This window comes from Haemorhous mexicanus, chromosome 22, assembly GCF_027477595.1.
Source record: "Haemorhous mexicanus isolate bHaeMex1 chromosome 22, bHaeMex1.pri, whole genome shotgun sequence".
NCBI classification, from domain to species: Eukaryota; Metazoa; Chordata; class Aves; order Passeriformes; family Fringillidae; genus Haemorhous; species Haemorhous mexicanus.
The window spans coordinates 742,123-762,041 of NC_082362.1; the positions used below are offsets into that span (position 1 = coordinate 742,123).

General features: G+C 62.5%; 5 protein-coding genes across 6 annotated transcripts; 2 read left to right on the forward strand and 3 right to left on the reverse strand.

The window, feature by feature from the left end:
• ABHD11 (abhydrolase domain containing 11) lies at window positions 1–3,039 on the reverse strand. The gene is made up of 6 exons (XM_059865824.1): window positions 2,906–3,039; window positions 1,946–2,081; window positions 1,679–1,852; window positions 1,092–1,262; window positions 814–995; window positions 1–532 (listed from the first exon to the last, which is right to left on the reverse strand). The coding sequence occupies exons 1-6, from the start codon at window positions 3,022–3,024 to the stop codon at window positions 394–396; spliced, it is 921 nt and encodes a 306-aa protein (XP_059721807.1). The 5' UTR covers window positions 3,025–3,039; the 3' UTR covers window positions 1–393.
• A 712-nt stretch (window positions 3,040–3,751) lies between these two features.
• Window positions 3,752–4,885, reverse strand: CLDN3 (claudin 3). The gene has a single exon (XM_059865825.1). The coding sequence runs from the start codon at window positions 4,774–4,776 to the stop codon at window positions 4,132–4,134; it is 645 nt and encodes a 214-aa protein (XP_059721808.1). The 5' UTR covers window positions 4,777–4,885; the 3' UTR covers window positions 3,752–4,131.
• Window positions 4,886–8,108: 3,223 nt separating this feature from the next.
• Window positions 8,109–16,089, forward strand: LOC132337331 (claudin-4-like). The gene is made up of 2 exons (XM_059865805.1): window positions 8,109–8,273; window positions 15,256–16,089. The coding sequence occupies exons 1-2, from the start codon at window positions 8,124–8,126 to the stop codon at window positions 15,907–15,909; spliced, it is 804 nt and encodes a 267-aa protein (XP_059721788.1). The 5' UTR covers window positions 8,109–8,123; the 3' UTR covers window positions 15,910–16,089.
• Window positions 11,141–13,224, forward strand: LOC132337422 (claudin-4-like). Its single transcript, XM_059865998.1, has one exon. It carries the CDS (start codon window positions 11,751–11,753, stop codon window positions 12,378–12,380), a length of 630 nt encoding a protein of 209 aa, XP_059721981.1. The 5' UTR covers window positions 11,141–11,750; the 3' UTR covers window positions 12,381–13,224.
• Window positions 16,090–16,422: 333 nt separating the features above from the next.
• METTL27 (methyltransferase like 27) lies at window positions 16,423–19,113 on the reverse strand. Of its 2 annotated transcripts, none has more exons than XM_059865808.1 (6): window positions 18,934–19,113; window positions 18,731–18,859; window positions 18,521–18,656; window positions 18,306–18,398; window positions 17,566–17,829; window positions 16,423–17,117 (listed from the first exon to the last, which is right to left on the reverse strand). In XM_059865808.1, exons 1-5 carry the CDS (start codon window positions 19,039–19,041, stop codon window positions 17,591–17,593), a joined length of 705 nt encoding a protein of 234 aa, XP_059721791.1. In that variant the 5' UTR covers window positions 19,042–19,113; the 3' UTR covers window positions 16,423–17,117; window positions 17,566–17,590. The 2 variants fall into 2 exon arrangements, with proteins under 2 accessions (XP_059721791.1, XP_059721790.1); XM_059865807.1 differs by having other exon boundaries at window positions 16,423–16,747; window positions 18,934–19,112.
• Between the last annotated feature and the right edge of the window lie 806 nt (window positions 19,114–19,919).

Genomic DNA, 19,919 nt, shown 5'->3' on the forward strand with positions numbered 1-19,919 from the left:
TTCTGCCTTGGCACGGATTCAGCTTTATTGCACATTCTGCAAAGTCACAGCCAGATCCATGAAAGGAGAGCCCTCTTGTTTTCTGGCAGCTGGAAAACAAGAGGGCTCTCCTGCTGCCTCCATGTGCCTGACACCCCTGTGCAGGCAGGACAGTGTCCTGAGCCAGTGGCATCCCATGTCCCTGAGAGGTGGCAGGAGATCTCAGCAGGATGCAGGTGCTTCTCTGCTCTGGCTGCAGGAGAATCAGGATGGGAGAAGGTCTTGCAGGCAGGATCAGACTGCAGTGAGGGCAGCCAGTCCCAGCTGAGCCCATCCTCAGAACCTGAGCCCTACATCACTGTCCAGAGCTCCTCAGGATCCACATGGTCCTTGCAGAAACCCTGGTCCCCAGTGCTACAGCTTTTGCAGGAAATTGAGGACAGCAGTGATGAATTCTTCAAATTTATCCTGATGGACTATGTGGCCTGCACCTTTAATGTACTGGATCTCTGCCTTTGGGAAGAGACGTTGGATCTCTGAGTAGTCTCTGGAGCTGCAGGACAAGGGAACATGCCATGATCAGAGGTACCTCCTGGTGTTTTCCCTCACCCTCCCCAAGCAGAGGATGATCCCAGATATGACTCCTTTCCTGCTGGGAAAGCCTAGGGGGCCCCCAGGTTCCCCCTTGTTCCAGTGTGTCGGTGTCACCAGCTGCTGGAGAAACAGCCCTTGCTCAGGACCTTGCCCATCCTGGGGGCTCCTCCCACTCTTGGCAGCTGCAAAGAGCACAAAAGGTCGAACCACAGACCTGGAACTGCTTCTCTCCAGTCTCACCTGATATAGGGCGAGTCGGACCCTCCCAAGAAGAGTGCAGGACCAGGATATGGCTTTTGGAAGACAGGGAAGTTCATGATATCTGCCAGGTGCTGGGAAATAGCCTCCAGATTCACCCGCCACATGTAGCAGCCCTCCACCTCCACCAGGTTGGTGAGGAGGAACTGTCTCAGCTGTGGGAGCTATCATGGAAGAGGATCATGTACTCTTCAGTAAGAGCAACATAACAGGATGTCCTGGCATCCTCCATCCTCCCCATCTCCCAAGGGATTTCCTACCTTGACCACGGGCTGCAGCTGGTCATCTGCCAGCTGGCGTGCTGCCGAGCGGGACAGCCCCGCTGGGACCTTCACCTCCTTCATGGCTGAAATGTAGGCAGAGAATTCGGACACGGGGGCGGTTGAGCCCGGACCAATGTCTACGGAGATGAGGCGCTCCACCAGGTCTGGCTGGAGACACAAACAGGGTAGATCAGATGCCAGGATCTTCCAAGATCTCCCTAATGGGAGTGGGCACAGGGCTCCACTCCCAGTCAGATTCTCTGGAGTCTCTTTGCTCCCTCTTGTCTCATTGGGTACCTCCACGTGCCCTACCCAGAGTCATTGTCCTCAGCACAGATCTCCAAGCTCCCTCACAATCGGTGCTGGAGGGACAGGGCAGAGCATGGGCTGGTGGACACAGATTTGCTCCTGCTCCCATAGCCTGGCTTACCCCACCCACACTGACAAAGACAAGTATCAGGTTTGTGGAGCTGGGGGCAAAGCTGGCCCCCGTAAACAGTCTCAGAAGGTGTTATCCCCTTCCTACAGCCCCACCTGGAACTTCCTGAGCCTGTGACCCCATTCCCACCCCTGTGCCTGCTGACCCGCTGCAAGGCCAGTGTCATGGCTGTCTTGCCCCCCATGCTGTGTCCCACAAGGATGCACTTGGTGATGCCCAGGCGGCTCAGGAGGTGCTGCACGTCCAGGCTCATCGCTTCATAGGTCATCACAGGGCTGTGGGGGCTGCTGCCGTGGTTCCGGGCATCCACTGTCAGCACCTGCCTGGGCCAGAGCAGTGTGTCACCCCAGGCACTGCCCAGGATGACCCCGGACCCCGTGTGCTGCGCCTCCCCCCATGCCCTGGGTCTCACCTTGCCACTACCACGGCGCACCAGTGTCTTGGCCACCGTCTGGAAGTTGCTGTGGCTACCAAAGAGCCCGTGGAGCAGGATGAGGGGTAGCCGATCCCTGCGACCTTCCACCTCCACGTGGGTCAGGGGCACTGCACTGCTGGCAGACAGGGATGGGGTATGGCCAGAGGTGAAGGGGAGAAGTGAGCCTTACCCTTCTGCTCAGCCCTGGTAAGGCACATTTGGAGTGTTATGTCCAGTCCTGGGCTCCTCAGGAAAAGGGAGACACGGAGCTCCTGGAGCAGTGCCAGCTCAGGCTGGGAGGATGAGGAGGGCCTGGAGCATCTCTGTGCCCAGGAAAGGCTGAGGGAGCTGGGGCTGCTCAGCCTGGAGAGGAGCCCCAGCTGAGAGGGGCCCTCAGCCCTGGGTGTCCCTGAGTGTCCCTGTCTGTCCCTGGGTGTCCCTGTGTGCAGGGAGGGGCAGAGCAGGGCCCAGGCTCTGTCCCTGGGCAGGGACTGAGCCCAGAACTGCCCCTGCCCAGGAGGCACAACTCCTGCCCTGGGCAGTGCCCAGCCCTGAACAGGCTGCCCAGGGAGGGGCTGGAGTCTCCCTCAGCGGAGATACTGCAGAGCCCTGTGCACACAATGCTGTGCCCTGTGCTCTGGGATGGCCCTGCCTGAGCAGGCAGGTGGCACCAGGGACCCTCGGGGCTCCCTTCCAGCCCGGCCCAGTGGGGACTCTGTGAGGGCGTGGCCAGGGCTGGGCCAAGGGCAGGCAGGAAAGGGGGCGTGGCCAGGGGCCGTGGTCAGGCTCTGTCCACCACCCATGTGGAGAGCCTCGATGCAAGGGGCGTGGCTTGAGGGAGGCGTGACCAGAACCCTTGTGGAAGCCACGCCCCTGCCTGCGGGTTTCCCCCCTGGGACCCTTCCCGGGACCGTTCCCGCCGCCCCCACCCCGCCCCGCGCGCGGCCGGGCCCTTACGTGGCCACGGAGCGGGCGGCAGCGGCGGGCGGCGGGAGGGGCGGCGGGGCGGGGACGCGGGGCAGCCGGCGGAGCATCATGGCGGCGGCAGCGGCGGCGCGCGGGTCGTGACGCGACATGCGCGGGTCGCCCCGCCCCGCCGGCGGGAGGCGCCCCCCCGCGGCAGGACGGCGGCAGTGCGCGCACGAGGAGGGTCACGGCGGGGCCGCTTCCGCTGTTGCTCCCGCGGGCCCGAGAGCGGTCAGCGGGGCAGGGGCGTTGGGGCCCGGAGGAAGTGAGCCGGGCTGGGCGGGTCCCTGCGGCCGGCGGGGGTTCAGGAGGGCTTCTCCACCCGCCGTCGCCCGCAGACACAGCGGGACCGGCCGGCTCAGCCCCACACTCACCGCCCCCGGTCTCGCTTTCCCCAGGACCGGCCCCGCGCTCCTGCGGCGGCTCCTGCCCCTTTGTCCCTGGCCGCTGGAGCGTGGCGGCGAGCGGGAGGGAGCGGCCGAGCAGGGCGGCCTCGCCCCAGCGCGGCTCCCGGGAGAGGGAAGCGCCTCGCGGCCCCCCCGGCGGCCCCAGACTTTGGACTGCGGGTAGGGAGTGTCCCTGCGGCATCCAGCGGCTCCTCCGCTGCTTCCCGCCCCGACCGTTCCCAGAGAGCTGCCCCTGGAATGCAGGGGGACAACGGGTCTCCACCCCGAGCAGGGACGCCCGGCGCGCTGCCGCTGAGCCCTCTGTCCCCAGCCCGGGGCCACTCCGGTTCCGCCGCAGCAGGGTATGCAGGGTGCCTTGGGGGCCTGAACCTCGGTGCTCCCCCTCCCTGTGCCCACCTCGATCGGGCCGCACATCTCAAGGACACTCGGGTACCAAAACAGGACACGTTTATTGACAAATGTAACCGGTACAGACTACGCGTAACAGGGACAGACGGTGCCGGGCCAGCAGCGATGGGGGGACACAGCAGGAGGGCCCCGTCCCCATCCCGTCCTCATCCTACCCCATCGGCATGGCAGGACCTCGCCGGGTGCCGCTTCTCCCGCCGACCCGAAACTGCCTCTTGTTTAACCGAAACTGTCTCTATTTACACAGCCCGGCCCTGACCCCGCGGCCGTCCCCGTCCCCACCTTCGCGCCCCCCCCCCGCCCCGGCTCTGCCGCTCCCGGGCCCCACGGAGGGCAGTGAGGGTCTCAGGGTGGGTGGGTGGGGTGGGGGATATCGAGGGGTGCCGGGGGACCGCGGGGGGCTCAGACATAGTTCCTCTTGTCGTAGCTGGTGACGGCAGAGCGTGGGGCAGAGTAGGCAACCTTGCCTGTGGGGTACCTGTCGTCTTTGGGGGGGCAGGAGCAGCAGAGCAGGCCCCCCCCCAGCAGCAGGAGTGCGGAGGCCGCCCAGCCCACGTAGAGTGAGGTGCCCAGCTCCCGCTTCTGCGCTTCGATCACCAGCGGGTTGTAGAAATCCCGGATGATGGTGTTGGCCGACCAGCAGACAGGGATTAGGGTCATGACACCAGAGAGGAGGAAGATGACACCAGAGACGATGGTGATCTTGGCTTTGGTGCTTTCGTCCTCCACGCAGCGGGTGCACTGGGCGCCCACGATGGCCACCATTAAGCCCAGGACAGCCAAGATGATGGCCACCACCAGCAGGGCGCGGGCAGCTTGCAGGTCCTGAGGGAGTGCCAGCATGGAGTCGTAGACCTTGCACTGCATCTGCCCTGTGCTCTGCACCACGCAGTTCATCCACAGCCCTTCCCAGAGGATCTGGGCCGTCACGATGTTGTTGCCGATGAAGGCCGACACCTTCCACATGGGCAACGCGCAGCAGATGATGCTGCACAACCAACCCAGCACGGACAAGGCCACGCCGCCGATCTCCAGCCCCATCGACATGGTGGATGGTTCAGTGACGCGCTCCAGGCGATGGCGGAGAAGAACCCACGGACCGAGACCGTTGCCACCACCCGCCGCCGCTCACAGCCGGGGGATCGGCTTACACCTGTGCGCAGTGCTATTTATATGGGCTGGCCCCGGGGTGGGGTTTCAGTGCTGGCTGCTGGACGCTCCTCTCTGCTCCTCCGTCACCGTCACCTGCGTCCCACACCCTCCCCTTTGTTTGCAGAGATGGCGCCGGGTAACCAGAGAAGGGCGGGAGGAGGAGAAACGCCACCTGCCGCAGTCATCGCCTGGTTTCGGCCCATGGGTATCGGGAAGCACTACCACCATGCTCATTCCCACCAAACCCCTTCTGTGAACCTGGAAATCCCAAGGGTTCACCTTTCCCCCATGGAGGAAATGTGGTAGGTCAGGGTTTGTTGATTTCTGTAATGTCAGTGCTCACGTTTTACTGGGGTTTGGTGAGCGTTGGGCACCTTTGCATCACTGTGCAAAGTGCAACCCCTCCGCCATGCTGTGAGGTTTGTGTCACCATTCCAGGGGACCTGCGGGTGCTCCTGGCCCAGCAGGAACCCCTCTAGCCTGGCCCCTCCTGTTCCCACCCTGCTGGGCTGGGAGCACAGTCAGAGATCCTCTGACTGACTGATAAATATCTTTACTCATCCTGCACAAGTCTTGTGACCTTGAAGGAAGCAGATAATGCACGTAGCCACCCCAGCAGCATCACCCTGATAACCTGAGCTGGCACCCAGCAAAGGGAAAAATATCCCAAGGCATGAGCAATCCCTTCAGACCTGGCAGCAACAGCCCCATGGCTGTTGGGTGCATATTTCACCCCCCCAAGTCTTGCATGCTGGGGTAGTGCCAGTGCTTCCAGTCCCCCTCCCCCAGGAATGTGGTTGCTGGACACAGGCTTGCTCCTACCTGTTCCCTGCCTGCTCCAAAAATCTACTCTACAACTTATTAACTACTCAAGAGCACAGTGGGATGCTGGCAGCTGGCACCGTGTGCAGTTGGGATGGGGGGGAGCCCTGCAACTGCCTGGCTGTACCCCACAGTACCCTGACATCCCACAGCCAGAGGGGTTGGAGTTGGGTGCCCCAGAGTATCCCAACACCCCATAGCCAGACAGTGCTCTGATACCCAGTATCTGGTGGGTCACCTTCTATTGGATGCCACACAGTGCTCTGATACCCAGTATCTGGTGGGTCACCTTCTATTGCCCTGCACCCCCATGGCCAGCAGTGTCACCCCACAGTGCCCTGATACCCAATATATATCTGGATCATCTGTTGTCACCCCATGTCACCCCAGCACCCCATATCCACCCAGCTTGACCTCCAGTCCCCTGCAGCACCCCATGTTTGACCTCCACCACATTGTGACACCCCAATATCCCCATATCCAGCCTCTGCCAACCCACAGCATCCCAAAAATATCCTGTACTTGGCTGGGTGAGTTTCTGCCACCCCACTGTACTGTGATCACGCTCCATTCCCCCGCCCCCCCCCTCCCCCCCCACTTTGCTGCCCCCCAAGGACACCAAAAATTCCCCACAGGCTGACCCAGCCTGTGCAAGCAGCCTCCAGGGTTCTGTGCCCTTGTTGCTGGGGGCACTGGGGGTCCCGGCCCTCGGGGGCACCTCAGGCTGGGTGTCCACGGTCCAGTGCTGTCACAGGCTGGGCCCGCCGGGCTGCCAGCGGTGAGCAGGGCTGCTGAGGGCCCCCACGTATGCAGGCAGGGGAGTGCCTGCAGCCCCGGGGTGCCGGAGTGCACAAGCGCGCAGGTGAACACACACAGACACACAGCTACAGACACACACACACAGACGCAAACACAGAGACAGGTACAGGCACACACACACACACAAACACCACAAGCACACAGACAGGTGCAGATACATACACACCTACCCACACACACACACCCTCTGCTGGCAGCAGCACCCCGGCGTGCTGCTGCCCGCAGAAACACATGGACACGTAGATACACGGACACACAGTGACAGACTTGGACACACAAAAACATGGAGATAGACAGACACATGGACATACTGACTGACAGATAACAGAGACTCACTGGCAGATTCACAGACAACACACAGGCTCACAGACACAGATTCAGACAGGCGCACATGCACACCCAGACTCACAGGCAGACTCAGACTCACGCATACAGACACTGACACAGAAGCGGAGGTGAACAGGCGATACAGCTGCACACATACACACCCTCCCCCAGTGCACATGAGGCTGCGGGGCTGTGGGTAGGGGTTCCCCTGGGCCAAGAGGGGACCCCAGGCAGGGCTGTAGGGTGTGGGGGTGCCCCAAGCAGGGCTTTGGGGCAGGGTTATACCCCAGACAGGGCTGGGGTATAAGGGAGTTTGGCACCCCAGACAGGGCTGTGGGGCACAGGAGTAAGGGCAGGGCTATACCCCCAGGTCTGTGGAACAATGGGAATACTCAATAGCAGGGCATGGGGCAGGGGAGATAACCCATGTAGGAGTGGGAGGTAGGAGGGAGGGATACCTCTGGATAGGGATATGGGACAGGGAAGATATTCTAGGTAGGGCTGTGGGGCAGGGGAAGAGTGGGATACTCGAGGCAGGTGTATGGGATAGGAGCTACTGGGGCAGAGCTGGGGTGGGACAGGGCAGTGAAACACCACAGCCCCCGACCCTGCAATCAGAGCCCCACACATGGCGTCCCCACTTTGTCATCCCAAATTGCCCAAAGTACAGGCTGTGCCCAGTGTCGTGCCGGCCTGGGGCAGCTGCTGCCGCCTGACTCATGACGGAGGAAGGGGCAAATCACCAGGGTTTCGGGGTGCCGGTCACCCCCGGCAGGATACATTCTTGTGGTGAGCAAACCAGCTCACTGGTGTTTACTGAGGAGCTGAGCAGGACCAGCGTCCCTGGGGGATTCCTGAGAGCATCCCTGTCCCAACTGCTGCATCTCCGTCCCCGGTGCAGTCCCTCTGCACTTCCGCACAGCTGGGGAGGGATGAGGAGTATCCAAGTCCCTCGGGATGGGGACAAAGTGTGGTGGCTGCAAGAACTCTGTGGCGACACGGGGACAGGTTTGCTCCACTGTGATGCAGAGACCCCAGGCAAATGTCAGACCCAAAGGTCACGGGAGCATTACCAGTTTGGTGGCCCCAAAGGAAGAACGCCTGCACTGACAGGGGGGACACCCACTGCAGCATCCCCCATCCATGCAATCGGCACCCGGCAGCACCCCGGGGGTGCGCAGGAGTGACGGCAGAAACCGCCCCGTGCGCCGCGGGGCCGCGTCCCACTCACGTGTGCGGCGGGGCTGGGGTGTTCCCCGCCGCTGCGGTCGGGAATGCCGGCGCTTTTTCCCCCGGGGGAGAGGGGCCGGGGAGGTAAATGCCGCCTCGACTGCTTATATTTCAGGAGCGGGGCTGCTGGCTCTGCCCCGGCCAGGGCACACAGGCAGCCCATTGTTGGAGCCCCTTCGGCGCGGCGGGAGCAGGTGAGGCGGCTCCGAGCATCAATGGCAGCTCTGTCTGCCGGCGGGGGTGGGGGAGGTGGCTGCGGCACACGGGGGCTGGGGGCGGCGGGGGACATGGGCCAGCGGGATGTGTCAGGGGGCTGGTGGTTCGCTGCCGGATGCTGGACCATGCCTGGGGTATCCCCACCCCGACAGATCTGATCGTCTTCCCCAAGGCTTTGCCGTGGCATCCCCCTTCCTCCGAGCATAGCCGGTGAGGACACCCCCATTGCACCGTCCGTGACCCCCTTCCTGATCCATCATCTCCCCCATCCCTTCGCCAACCACCTTGGCAGTGCTTAGGGGTGTTTTCCCGGTTGGGAGCCACTTGTTGCATAGAAACTGGACAGTTTTGACTTTCAGAGCGACCTCAGGCCGAAGGTCCCTTCTCTCCCTGTAGGGACCCCACAGGTCCCGGCGCGTTGCTCCCCTCCTGATAAGACTTTGCTTTCCCCTAGCGATAAACGACCTGACTGTGCATTTTTGAGTCGGTCGGAGGGATTTATCTTGGGCAAGGATGTTTTTTGGGAACATTCAGTCTCTGGGCTGTCGGTAACTAATCCTCAGCCTCCAGCGGGGAGAAGCTGCCCCGCTCCTCACAGGCTGCGTGGGAGGGTTGTTGGTCGTGCCTTGCTTGGCAGATGTGAAGCCAGAGATTCCGGTGGATCATTATTTGCTGGCAAGTCTCACCCACCTCTTTGGGACCTTGAGGTAGCCAGGTTGGTGGGTCCATGTGTGGGTCCTGGGGAATGAGGGGCTCTCAGCTCAGTGATGTGGGGTATGTGAGGTGGGACTGACACCCAAGTCCTGGGCTGGGATGTCCACAAGACCTTTTTGGCAGGAGATTCATACCCAAAGCCCTCTCCCCGCGGAGTGTCCTCAACCCTGAGCAAGGCCAGGGTGACACAGCCTCTGCTGTGCACCCAGCAGTGCCTGGCATTATGGTGACACTGCGTTTAATGTCACCTTCCTGCCTGGGAATGGCCTCACTGCCCAGACAAGGGGCTGCAATGTGTCCCCATGCTGGTGAACCCAGGAAAAGTGTCAGAAGGTGTTTCCTGATGGATAAGCCAGAACGGGAGCTCTGCCCTCACAAACCCTCTTAGTGCAGTGTAACAGGGCTGGGAACCCAGGCTCCTGCATGTCCTTCCAATCCCAGTGCATTTGGGGCAGGGCATCCACATCTGTCTGGGTGCTGGGGCAAGCACTGGGTGGTCAAGGCTCAGGATGGGTTGAGTGTGTTGCGCAGCCTGTTTTGGGGTGGAGGAGCTTCCTGCTGAGCAAATGGGCTGTGGTCCCACCAGGACATGCACCTCTGCCATGGCTTCTTGCAGGTGACACTGGGGGAAATCTGGGACTGGGGTCCTACAGGATGTACTGGGAATGAGCATTGGGACTGGGCTGTGGGGCTGGTGTCTGTGTGGGGCTGGTGTCTGTGGAGTGGTAGTCCTGGATGGCATGTCCTGATGGTCCCACCTATGCTGCACCACCATCCTCAGGCTCCAAGGGCTCTGAGGTCAGCTGCTGCTCCTTCACACCAAGCCGGTGTCTGTTGGTCCTGCTGGCTGTCTGGCTGGATGTGTCACTTGGGAATGTGGGGAAGGGCACAGGGGCTGCCCCTGCGCGGCAGCTGCCAGGTGGAATATATGTCACGTTCCAGTATGAATTACAGTAATTGGCTGTCAGAGGCTGTGCTGGATGGAGCCTGCTCTGCCTCCAAGGGGGAGTATGAGCAGCTCAAGCTTTGATGCTCTATGTGCGGGGGAGTTCCTGTCCCCACCTTGCCATTTGTCCCCAGCCCAGAGACATGTCCCCACGTGCCTGCGGGGACACAGCCGCTGTGAGCCACACACGTGGGCGTGTGCCTCTCTCCAACCCCAAATACTGCGGTGGTTACAGCAGCCGGCTGGGAGGTGAAAGCCTCAGGCAGAGTCTGGCCCCAGCGGGCGTGCTCCGGGGAGCCTTGTAGATTAAAGACTGCTCTTGACCACAAGGTTCTGGCCTCAGGGTAGACACACTGGTATGTGAGCAATGCGGATGTTCCCGCAGGACGGAGCCTGGGCAGCTCCTCTGGCACAAGTCAGGCAGGCAGGACCATGACCATCTCCTTAGGCTGGGGTCTGCTGTGAGACATGGGTGTCCCCAGGCATCCTCCTGGCACTGAAGTGCAGAGGCCACCAGGCTTGTCCCACCACACTGGGATGTGAGCCTAGGGACATCCTGGCACGAGCAGTGGCAGCTCTAGAGTCCGTCACATCAAGCAATAAGAGCAAATGGTTGGATTGTGATAGTAACCTGGTGCTCAGGAAAACTTAGATTATCTCAGTGCCTCTTATCTTTTCCAGGGGCCCATGATTAAACTAGGGTGATGAAACAGTGCAATGTCCGTCTGTCTCTCTGTGCTGTCTGTCTGGTGTCATGCCGTGCCTGTGCAGGAGTTTGGAGGGAGTAGGGAGGGAGCCTGTGTGGGAGTCATGGATTAAAAAGAGGGCAGGTTAGCATTAGCATGGCATCAGTGTTGGCATTGGTATTGGCATCAGCACTAGGATCAGTGGGTATGGCTCTGGGTATGATCAGTGGGATCAGTGGGTATGACTCTGGGACAGCTCGAGGCCACATCTGCCCCCCCACAGTCCCATCCCACCCAACCCCACCACGCAGGCAGTGGGACATGGGCAGAGCTGGGGCTGAGGGTGGCTGTGTGAACCCTGGCTTTGCACTGGAGCACAGGTGAGCTAGGTTTGGGGTCTGCCCCCCTGTTGCCCCAGGCAGTGCCGTCTCTCCTTTGTGGGGAAATGGCAGCCACTCCAACTGGTTTGTGGGTCTGGGCGGTGGCACCTCCTGCCCGAGGCCTAATGGAGGGCTGGAAGTGCTGGTACGGACGCCAAGGAGCAAACAAGAGCTGCTTGTGTCCTGCCGGGCACGGAGCCCAGCAGCCAGAGGGAACAACATGCTCCTCCCCCGGCATGGGGCCATGGGGGGCCAGAGGCTGGGCTGATGCTGAAGCAGTCACTATGAGCTGGAGGGAAGTTGAGGCATGAAGGAATGAAGGAGCCCCATCCAAGTGATGGAGCAGAGGGTTCTGGCAGGGATGGCAGAGATATCCTGGTGCCTGGACACTGGCTCTTCCCCTTTAGCATCCCAGGCTGAGCCCCAATGCTGCCCTGGGCATGTCCTGCCTGCTCACAGCAATCGGATGCATTCCTGCACCTGGGTGGCCGGGTCCCAGTCCCCTGCGTCCTTCTCTGTGGGAGCAACCGGGATATTAAGTGTCATCGCTGGAGGGAGAAATACAAGTGGAAGAATCCCGGGAAACTGGTTCTTCCCCTCCGTCCGGTGCCGGCGGCAGGCCGGCGGCTGCGGCGGCACTCCTCCCTCGGCAAAGGCATATAATGCCTGCCATGGTCCCGGCTGCCGGCACTGCGCAGCGGGAGGCGGGCAGGGAGCAGACGGCGAGCGATGGCCTCCATGGGGATGCAGGTGCTGGGCATCGCGCTCTCCGTCATCGGCTGGTTGGCCTCCATCCTCTGCTGCGCGCTGCCCATGTGGCGGGAGACTGCCTTTGTCGGGAACAATATCGTGGTGGCGCAGATCATCTGGGAAGGGCTGTGGATGAGCTGTGTGGTGCAGAGCACGGGGCAGATGCAGTGCAAGGTGTATGACTCGCTGCTGGCCCTGCCGCAGGACCTGCAAGCCGCCCGTGCCATGGTGGTGGTGGCCATCATCCTGGCCATCCTGGGCACCCTGCTGTCCGTCGCTGGTGGCAAATGCACCAATTGTGTGGAGGATGACACCGCCAAAGCCAAGGTCATGATCCTCTCCGGCATCATCTTCATCATCGCCGGTATCCTCATCCTCATCCCCATCTCGTGGTCAGCCAACAGCATCATCCAGGACTTCTACAACCCGCTGGTCTCTGACTCGCAGAAGCGGGACCTGGGCTCATCCCTCTACGTGGGCTGGGCGGCCTCGGCGCTCCTGCTGCTTGGGGGGGGGATCCTGTGCTGCACCTGCCCCCCCCGCGGAGAGAAGCCCTACTCCGCCAAGTTCACGGCTGCTCGCTCGTTGCCAGCCAGCAACTACGTGTAGGAGCTGCCGCGCCAGCCTGGAGCCCTCGGCCGCTCCAGAGCGCGGGGACCTCCCGGGACACGCAACCTCCCCGGCTGGGCTGAGACTGGCCGGGCGCCGGGGAGGTACGAGGGAAGACAGACAGAGCCGCCTTTGTTCCACCGGGGTTGAAGCCGGTTCTCTAATCTCGATTGAGACAGAGGACAAGGAGATCCTGTCCTGGCTGTCCGCGGTGGGGGCTCTGCTGCCCCCGGAGCATCCAGCTAAGGCATCTTCTCCGAGACATCACCTGATCTCCTCTCTTCCTGGCTCCCGGTATCGGGGTGTGCCATGTGGTGACACAGCTCCCAGGAGTCCGTCCCACGTGTGGCACAGGGCTCTCTTTCCCCGCGTGAAGCTCCCCGGGACGTGTCTGTCCCTCGGGATGGGTGGCGGTGTCGGTGCTGATAGGGACCGCGAACCTGTTCTACGTGGTCTCAGGGACGTAGTGGTTCTGCAAACCCCGTCAGGGTCTTGAGGGGTGACAGGGGCTGTCACCTGCCTGTTCTCTAAATTTTGAGTTTGACCTACTTTCGGGGCTCCGAGCGGCTGTACAGAGTGTGATTTCTCGCGGCAGCTCCCCAGGGCGGGGGCATCATTATCCTGGGAGTGGGAAGGCAGCGGTCGGGCTGGGAAAACCGGTCGGGGAGGCGGGAGGGAGGGGGGCTGTGCCCCCGCGTGGTGGGGGGCAACTCCCGGACCCGACCCCATCCATCGCCCCAGAGTGGCTCGCCCGGGGCCGGGAGTGCAGTCTCACGGTACCCCTGGCTGTGCTGCCGTCCTTCCCCGTGTTCAGCCTTTCCGCATTAAACGGCAGCTTCTCAGACCCCGCTGTGCCTCGTGTTCTTTACGCTCTCCAACACCCGCCTCGGTGGTGGGACAGCCCGGTGCTCCTGTGCCCTGGGCTCCCGTCCTCCTGAGAGGTCACCCAAATCTGTTCTTCGGAATCTCTTGAAATCCCCGCCGCCTGTTCTCCCGGGCCGCCCCGGGGGTGACAGCGGCTGCTGCCACGGCACAAAGCCTTGGCGGCGCCGGACGGGGTGTCAGGGCTGTCCCACGCCTGACCCGCCGCGATCTCCCCACCCGAGCAGGAAGAAGGTGGCGGGCGCCGGCCGGGGCGGGTCGGGGCGCGCTGGTCCCGGTGCCACCCCACAGCCCCGGCTGGGAGCGCCCTGCGGCCGGCGTGGGCAGCGCCGGGTGCTTTGCCTATCTCGCTTCCGGCATAGCAAGTGCTCCTCTGGCTTGGGAGCATCTTTCCTTCCCACCTCGGTGTTTGTGGGGACGGGGGTGACTCCGCCTAGCTCTGGGTGTCTCATCTGGATCTGAGGGCTGGAAAGCTCCCAGCTCCTCAGACCCTTCACCGGGCACGGGAATGGTGGAAAATATGCCTGTAACCCTGTGGTGCTAGTATGCCACATTCCCACGGGTGGGAATGTGAGCACAAGGCTCTGTCGAGCATCCCTGGGGATCCGTGGAGGCACCATTTGTCCCCCTGCAGGCGGTCGTAGACCCTGTTTTGGGTGTCTTGTGTGGATAGGTCCTGCTGGCTGGGGGAGGGTGCCTGGGATAGAGTCCACCATGCCGGCCCCTGCCTGCCTGGAGCATGGCGGGAGCAGCTGTGATTTTGGCCCAAAGGGTGTTTCATGGCCCAGGGGGGCGTCAAGTCCCAGTGCTGAGTGTCCATCAGCCTCCTGAGGGATAAAAGGTGCTGGGTAAGGAGTGGGGATACAACGGGAGAGGAGAGGCTGGAGAAACCAAAACCTGAGACAGGGGAAATGATGGTGAAACCTCTGGCAAGAGCTGCAGGGTGTGCCAGGCACAACCGATACCCGCTGAGCCAGGGACCATAAAACTCCAGCTGGTCCCACCTGCCAAGCACGGCACAGGCAGCCATGGGTGAACTCCGCTCCATGAGGGGCTGAGCTGGATGTGGGCTGAGCCCGGGCCACAGCAGTTACACGTGACCATGGTGAGCTGCCAGTGTGCCCAGCACGTGTCCCTGTACCAACCACCCGTCTCCCAGGGACACCACCTGTGGTGACCCCATAGCCCCTCACCATGGTTTGCCCTCCTGGGGCTGCTCCTGGGCTTCTCTGGGATGGTATCGCAGAAGGTGCTGAGCCCCAGACCTGGGATTGGGGCAGAGCTGAGCTGTGACCCATGTCCCTTTTCCACTGGAGAGGAGATCCCGGGTCCAAAGGGCACCGTAGGATGGCTGTGAGGGCAAAGCCAAAATGGGAGCAGGCAGTGCTGAGCCGTGTGGGGGGCTACCTTCCCTGACATGCCCTGTGCCCTTCCCTGTGTCTCTGGCATGAGGCTTGTGGCCGGGGAGGCTGAGCACCCGTGGTGGAGTGGGGCATGGAGTGGGCACTGGGGGATGGCCACCAGGGCAGGACATGGGATGAGTATGAGGTGGGGGGGTTGCACTCTGGAACACTGGGGCATGGGCCCACTTAGCCCCCCATCCTGCTCCCCAAAAGCCACGCCTTCCCTGACACTTGCCATGGCCTGGGAAGGAGTGATGGCAGAGGCTGCGCTGTGCTGTTGGGACAGTGTAGGGGCCAGTGTGACACACGGGGGCTCTTGCACCTTGGTTTGCTTGGGGCCTGGGTCATCGGTGCCACATGTGTCCCCATCCTGTCCTGCAGCACCACCCCATGCCACTCATGTCCCTGTGCCCTTCAAGTCCCCATGTCACCCATGTCCCCATGCTGTCCTGCAGCCATTCCCATCCTCGTGGGGAGCAGGACATACCAGATGAAGCCCATGCTGTCCCTGGCTGTGGGCTGTGCCTGTGACACCCGTGCCTGTCCCTGGCTGTGGGCTGTGCCTGTGACACCCGTGCCTGTCCCTGCAGGAGCTGTCGATGGCGATGATGACAATGCAGACGGGAGGACTGATGATGGCCGCGCTGGGCTGGCTGGGCTCCATCCTCACCTGTGCCCTGCCCATGTGGAAGGTGACGGCCTTCATCGGCTCCAACATCGTGGTGGCCCAGGTGTTCTGGGAAGGGTTGTGGATGAACTGTGTCTATGAGAGCACGGGGCAGATGCAGTGCAAGGCTTATGACTCCCTGCTGGAGCTCACCTCTGACCTGCAAGCTGCTCGTGCCCTGGTGGTCACTTCCATCTTCGTGGCCTTCCTTGCCTTCTTCATCGCCCTCTCAGGAGCTGACTGCACCCGGTGTGTGGATGACAACGGCACCAAGACCAGAATCTCTGCAGTGGCTGGTGTCATCTTCATCATGGCCAGCATCATGCTGCTCATCCCTGTCTCCTGGTCTGCCAACAGCATCGTCAGCAACTTCTACAACCCCATGGTGCCTGAGGCCCTCAAGAGAGAGCTGGGGGCTGCCCTCTACATCGGCTGGGCCTCCAGTGCTCTGCAGCTCTTTGGTGGGGGCGTCCTGTGCTGCTCAGGATCCCAGTCCCAGCAAGACCCCTACCCCAAGAAGTACAGGGCAGCGAAAACCTGCGGCCCAATGGGCTATGCCATGAAGGACTATGTGTGAGCCACTGTGCCCAGGTGCCAGCCCAAGGCAGAGCACCACTGTCCCTGTCCTGCATCCCCATGCCACACCCTGCTCCTGCACTGCCTTCTCCTGCCCATCCCCATGCTGGCTGACTCCCAGCACGGTCCCCACATGTGCCCTTCCCCAGGGCAGGGACTATAAACATCCTGGTGCCACCAAGGCTGCCTGGACTTGTTTTGAACAGCGCGGTGTGGGGAGGATGGTAATGCGTCCTGGGAGTGCTGTGCCCTGCCAGCTGCTGTGTTCCAGCACCTAGAACATCCCCATCTTCCCATGGGGATCAGCAGCAGTCAGCCAGCTCCTGGCATTCCTTGCAGCAGGAAACAGAGGCAGTGAGAGGATGCTGAGAGGCATGGGGGGACACCAGGTGCTCTGAGCCCCCATGGATTGGGAGGGAACACCAGAGAAAGGTTGAATCCCCCCTCTCAGGCTCCTGGCTACCCACCCTGGAGGGTGCACATTCCCATTGCTCTGGGAACAACACACAGCAGATAGTCAGCAGGGACAGGGCTTTATTGAACAGGCAAGTGCAGGGCTGGGAACAGCCACAACTCCCAGCTGCCCAGGGGACAGTGTTGGAGACAAAGGGGGAGGGAGCAGTAGGACAGCTACTGATGGGCACAGGGACCCGAAAACATGGGGGACAAAGCAGAAGGGTGACAAGAGCCATGAGGAGGGCAAGTGTGGAAGATGTGGGATGTCCTGGGTGAGGAACAGGGACAGACACAGCCACTTCCTAACACTGAGGAACAGCTCCTGAGGGGAAGGATGCAATCTCTTCTCCAGGAACATGGGAACAGGATAAGCAGGAACAGGTCTGAGGGAAGGGAAAAATGAAAAAAACTCCAAATATTCCAGGAAGAGATTTGAGTAAAAAACTTCCCAAGGGAGCAGTGGAGGAGGAATTGTGAAGGCAGCCCAGCAAGGGGCTGGGGAAACAGGCTGGGCAGGCAGTGCTGGATGGCTCCGGGGTGGGGAGCAGCTGCCAGCTCTCCAAATCCCTTCCAAACTCATTTCCCTTCCCTGAACATTAACTACAAAGCTGTGGGAAAATGAGATTCAAGCAGCTGTTGTGGGATGCAAGGCAGATGTGGCACTTGGAAAGCCTCTCCAGCTGGGAGTCACCTTGGCACTGCTGCTTTGACTCTGGATGTGGAGGCTCTGGCACCTCAGGGCTGGCTCAGTCCCTAGGGAGGATGAGGATGGGAGGCCACAGGACACAGTGGTGGGGACCCACCTCCAGCAGTCCTCAGGTAAAGACTCTGGGGGTAGGACATGAAGAAGGATCCAGATTTTGACCATGAGTGCTGAGATGGGTGAGGTGGGGAGAAGACACCCCAGACTGGACATGCCTTGGAAGGGCCATGTGGGTCTGTGAGATGTCACGGTGAACGTTGAGGTGTTGGGGGCAATACCTAAATGTCAGAGCTAAAGGTGGCACCCAGGAGACCCTGGTGAATCCAGGGGACCCTTCCCGTGCTGAGGAGCAGAAAAGGGCCCAAAGCCCAGACCTCAGTGAGAAGGAACCAAGGAAGGGCTTGGGGAAATTCCCCCAGAATATTGTCACCCCCAGCAGCTGCCCTGCTGCAAGAGGGGGTCAACTGGGCTCAGTTTTATAAAGGGTCAAGTGCTCACCCCCCATCCAGAGCCGTGCTAGCTCTCAGCCCTCCTCGAGGTTGGGAACAGGGCACTTCTGGTAGATGTAGACCATCCCGGAGATGTAGCCAGTGCCCTGGGTACTCTCCTCCTCGGTGGTGGCCCTCTCCCAGTACTCCACTTCCTGGGCCAGCAGCTTCTGCCAGGCTCCTCTCTGCTCCAGCTGCCCCAGAGCTGCCTCCAGCTCCGCCTTGTACCGCAGGTTCGAGGGGTTGCTCCTCGTAGTCAGGCACAGGAAGCCGCCTGTGGGACAGGAGACAGGTAATGCTGACACAGGGTGTCCCTCTCTGGGGACCGCATCCCCCAGAAAGGGTGGGGACACGGGAAGGCACTGAGAGCCTGCTAGGAGTCAGCAGGCAAAGGACAGACAGGGCAAGGAACGGGCACAGACAGGGCAGTAGGCAGGGGATAGGCAGGACAGCAGGCAGAGATGGGCAGCACAGAGGGCCGGTGGGCAGGGGAGGGGCCACAGGCTGAGCACAGGCTGTCAGACACCAGCACCCTTACTGCCACCTCCTATCTTATCCCGCTGCCCAGACCTGGCAGTGGGAAGAGTCAGGGACCCCGTGCCTCGCCAGTCCCTGGCAGCAGGGACAAGGCCGTGTCTCAGCTGTGCCACGGGTCCAGCGTTCAGCGGGGGACCCACATCCACCGGGGCTCCGTGTCCAATCCCAGCACCCCGGGGGTCCCGGCGGGGAGGGGAAACGCCCCCCTCTTACCCGGCTTGGTGACCCGCAGCAGCTCCGGCAGCACCGTGTTCGGCACCTGCCCCTCGCCCAGGGCTCCCACCACCGTCACGGCGTCGTAGTGCTCTGCGAGGACACGGGGCGTCACCGGGGGCCCCTCCGGGGCTCCCCCCGCCTGGTGCCGGCCCGTCACCCGTGGGACACGTGGGTGTCACCGAGGGGTCCCGGGGATCCGCCCCTCCCGTTACCTGCGGGCGCGGGCAGCGGCTCCCTGCCCAGGACGCACAGCCGCAGCTCCTGATAGAGCCCGGTGCTTCGTGCCCGCTCCAGCATCCCCACGCTGCCGTCCACGCCGTGCAGGCAGCGGAACCCGCGCCGGTGGAGCTGCGGGGACAGAGGCACCGTCACCCCGCCCCGTCCCGCCCCGTCCCGTTACCCCCGGCCCGTCCCGCCGGTACCTCCCGCGCTACGAGCCCGGTGCCACATGCCACGTCGAGCAGCCGCGCCCCCGCATGCGGCGCGGGGAAGGCGAAGGCGAGCGAGGCGGCGGCGAGATGCGGTGCCCGGTACTCCAGAGCCGCCACATCCTGCGGGGGACAAGGCGGTCAGCGGGGACACCCACGGCCCCCCGGCGCTCCCGTTCCCTCTGTGTCCCTGGTACCTGCTCGTAGCGGGCGGCCCAGCCGTCGTAGAGCCGCAGCCGTTCGGGCAGCGCCGAGCCCCGGTGCACCGCGGCCACGCGGTCCCGAACCGCCGCCGGCAGCCGCATCCCGGTACCGCTCGGTACCGTCCGGGCCAATTGACCCACGCTGGGCTCCGCCCCCGCCCGCACTGATCCGGAGGCTCCGCCCCGGATACGCCCCCAAAGCCCATTGGCTCCGCCTCCCGCTCGCGACGCGCCCCCAATGCCTCATTGGCTTCTCTTCTCGCCCAGGACACGCCCCCAACGCGCGTTTCCACAATGATCCCGCCCAGCACCGCCCCACAGAACACGCGACCCCGCCCCCGCCAACTGGCTGGGGGCGCCCGCCCCGGTCACGCCCCGCTCTCCATTGCCCGCCGGAGCTGCCTCTCGGGGTGTTGGGAGCGAGCAAGTGCGCCGGGAAGCGGGGGGGGGTAGAACCCAGTGTCCTGAGACCTGACCAAGCGTCCGAGTGGTGACCAATGTCCCAGGGAGGCGTCAGGTGCCCTGGGGGCTGCCCAAGTCCAGGGATGGTGACCTCAAATATCCTAGGGGGTGACACCGAATCCCCGCGGGGGTGGCACCAGGGGCCCCGGGCTACCACTGTCTCCCAGCAGTGTCCACTGCTGCTCTGTCACCTGTAGGGGTCAGTTCTCATTGCGTCACTCATGTCCCAGGCGCCGGGACAGTGTCCTGGACAGGACACCTCCTGCTCGGCCCCTGGCCCCAGCCCCACACGGCCCCAGTGTTGCTCTGACATCTCCATCCTGCACCCACATCTCCTTCCTCCACTCCGACCGTCACCCAGTGCGATCACCACCCGAGCCCGCCGTGTCACACTGTGTGCGGCAGTGACAACCCGGGACTGCCCCGGGGAGGAGGCCGTCTACTACCGGGCAGCTCCTGCTTGTCCTGACCTGCCCGTGCCGCTCCTCGGGCCGGGAGTCGTTCTGCGCTGCCTCGTG

Coding starts and splice junctions, on each gene's coding strand:
- LOC132337331 (XM_059865805.1), top strand. CDS start 8,124: ATGCCGGCGCTTTTTCCCCCGGGGGAGAGGGGCCGGGGAGGTAAATGC. Junction 8,274..15,255: donor CTTCGGCGCGGCGGGAGCAG/GTGAGGCGGCTC, acceptor CTGTCCCTGCAG/GAGCTGTCGATGGCGATGAT.
- CLDN3 (XM_059865825.1), bottom strand. CDS start 4,776: ATGTCGATGGGGCTGGAGATCGGCGGCGTGGCCTTGTCCGTGCTGGGT.
- METTL27 (XM_059865808.1), bottom strand. CDS start 19,041: ATGCGGCTGCCGGCGGCGGTTCGGGACCGCGTGGCCGCGGTGCACCGG. Junction 18,860..18,933: donor GGGCCGCCCGCTACGAGCAG/GTACCAGGGACA, acceptor TGTCCCCCGCAG/GATGTGGCGGCTCTGGAGTA. Junction 18,399..18,520: donor GCCGCTGCCCGCGCCCGCAG/GTAACGGGAGGG, acceptor GTGTCCTCGCAG/AGCACTACGACGCCGTGACG.
- ABHD11 (XM_059865824.1), bottom strand. CDS start 3,024: ATGTCGCGTCACGACCCGCGCGCCGCCGCTGCCGCCGCCATGATGCTC. Junction 996..1,091: donor AGCTGCAGCCCGTGGTCAAG/GTAGGAAATCCC, acceptor CTTCCATGATAG/CTCCCACAGCTGAGACAGTT. Junction 533..813: donor TCCGACTCGCCCTATATCAG/GTGAGACTGGAG, acceptor CTTGTCCTGCAG/CTCCAGAGACTACTCAGAGA.
- LOC132337422 (XM_059865998.1), top strand. CDS start 11,751: ATGGCCTCCATGGGGATGCAGGTGCTGGGCATCGCGCTCTCCGTCATC.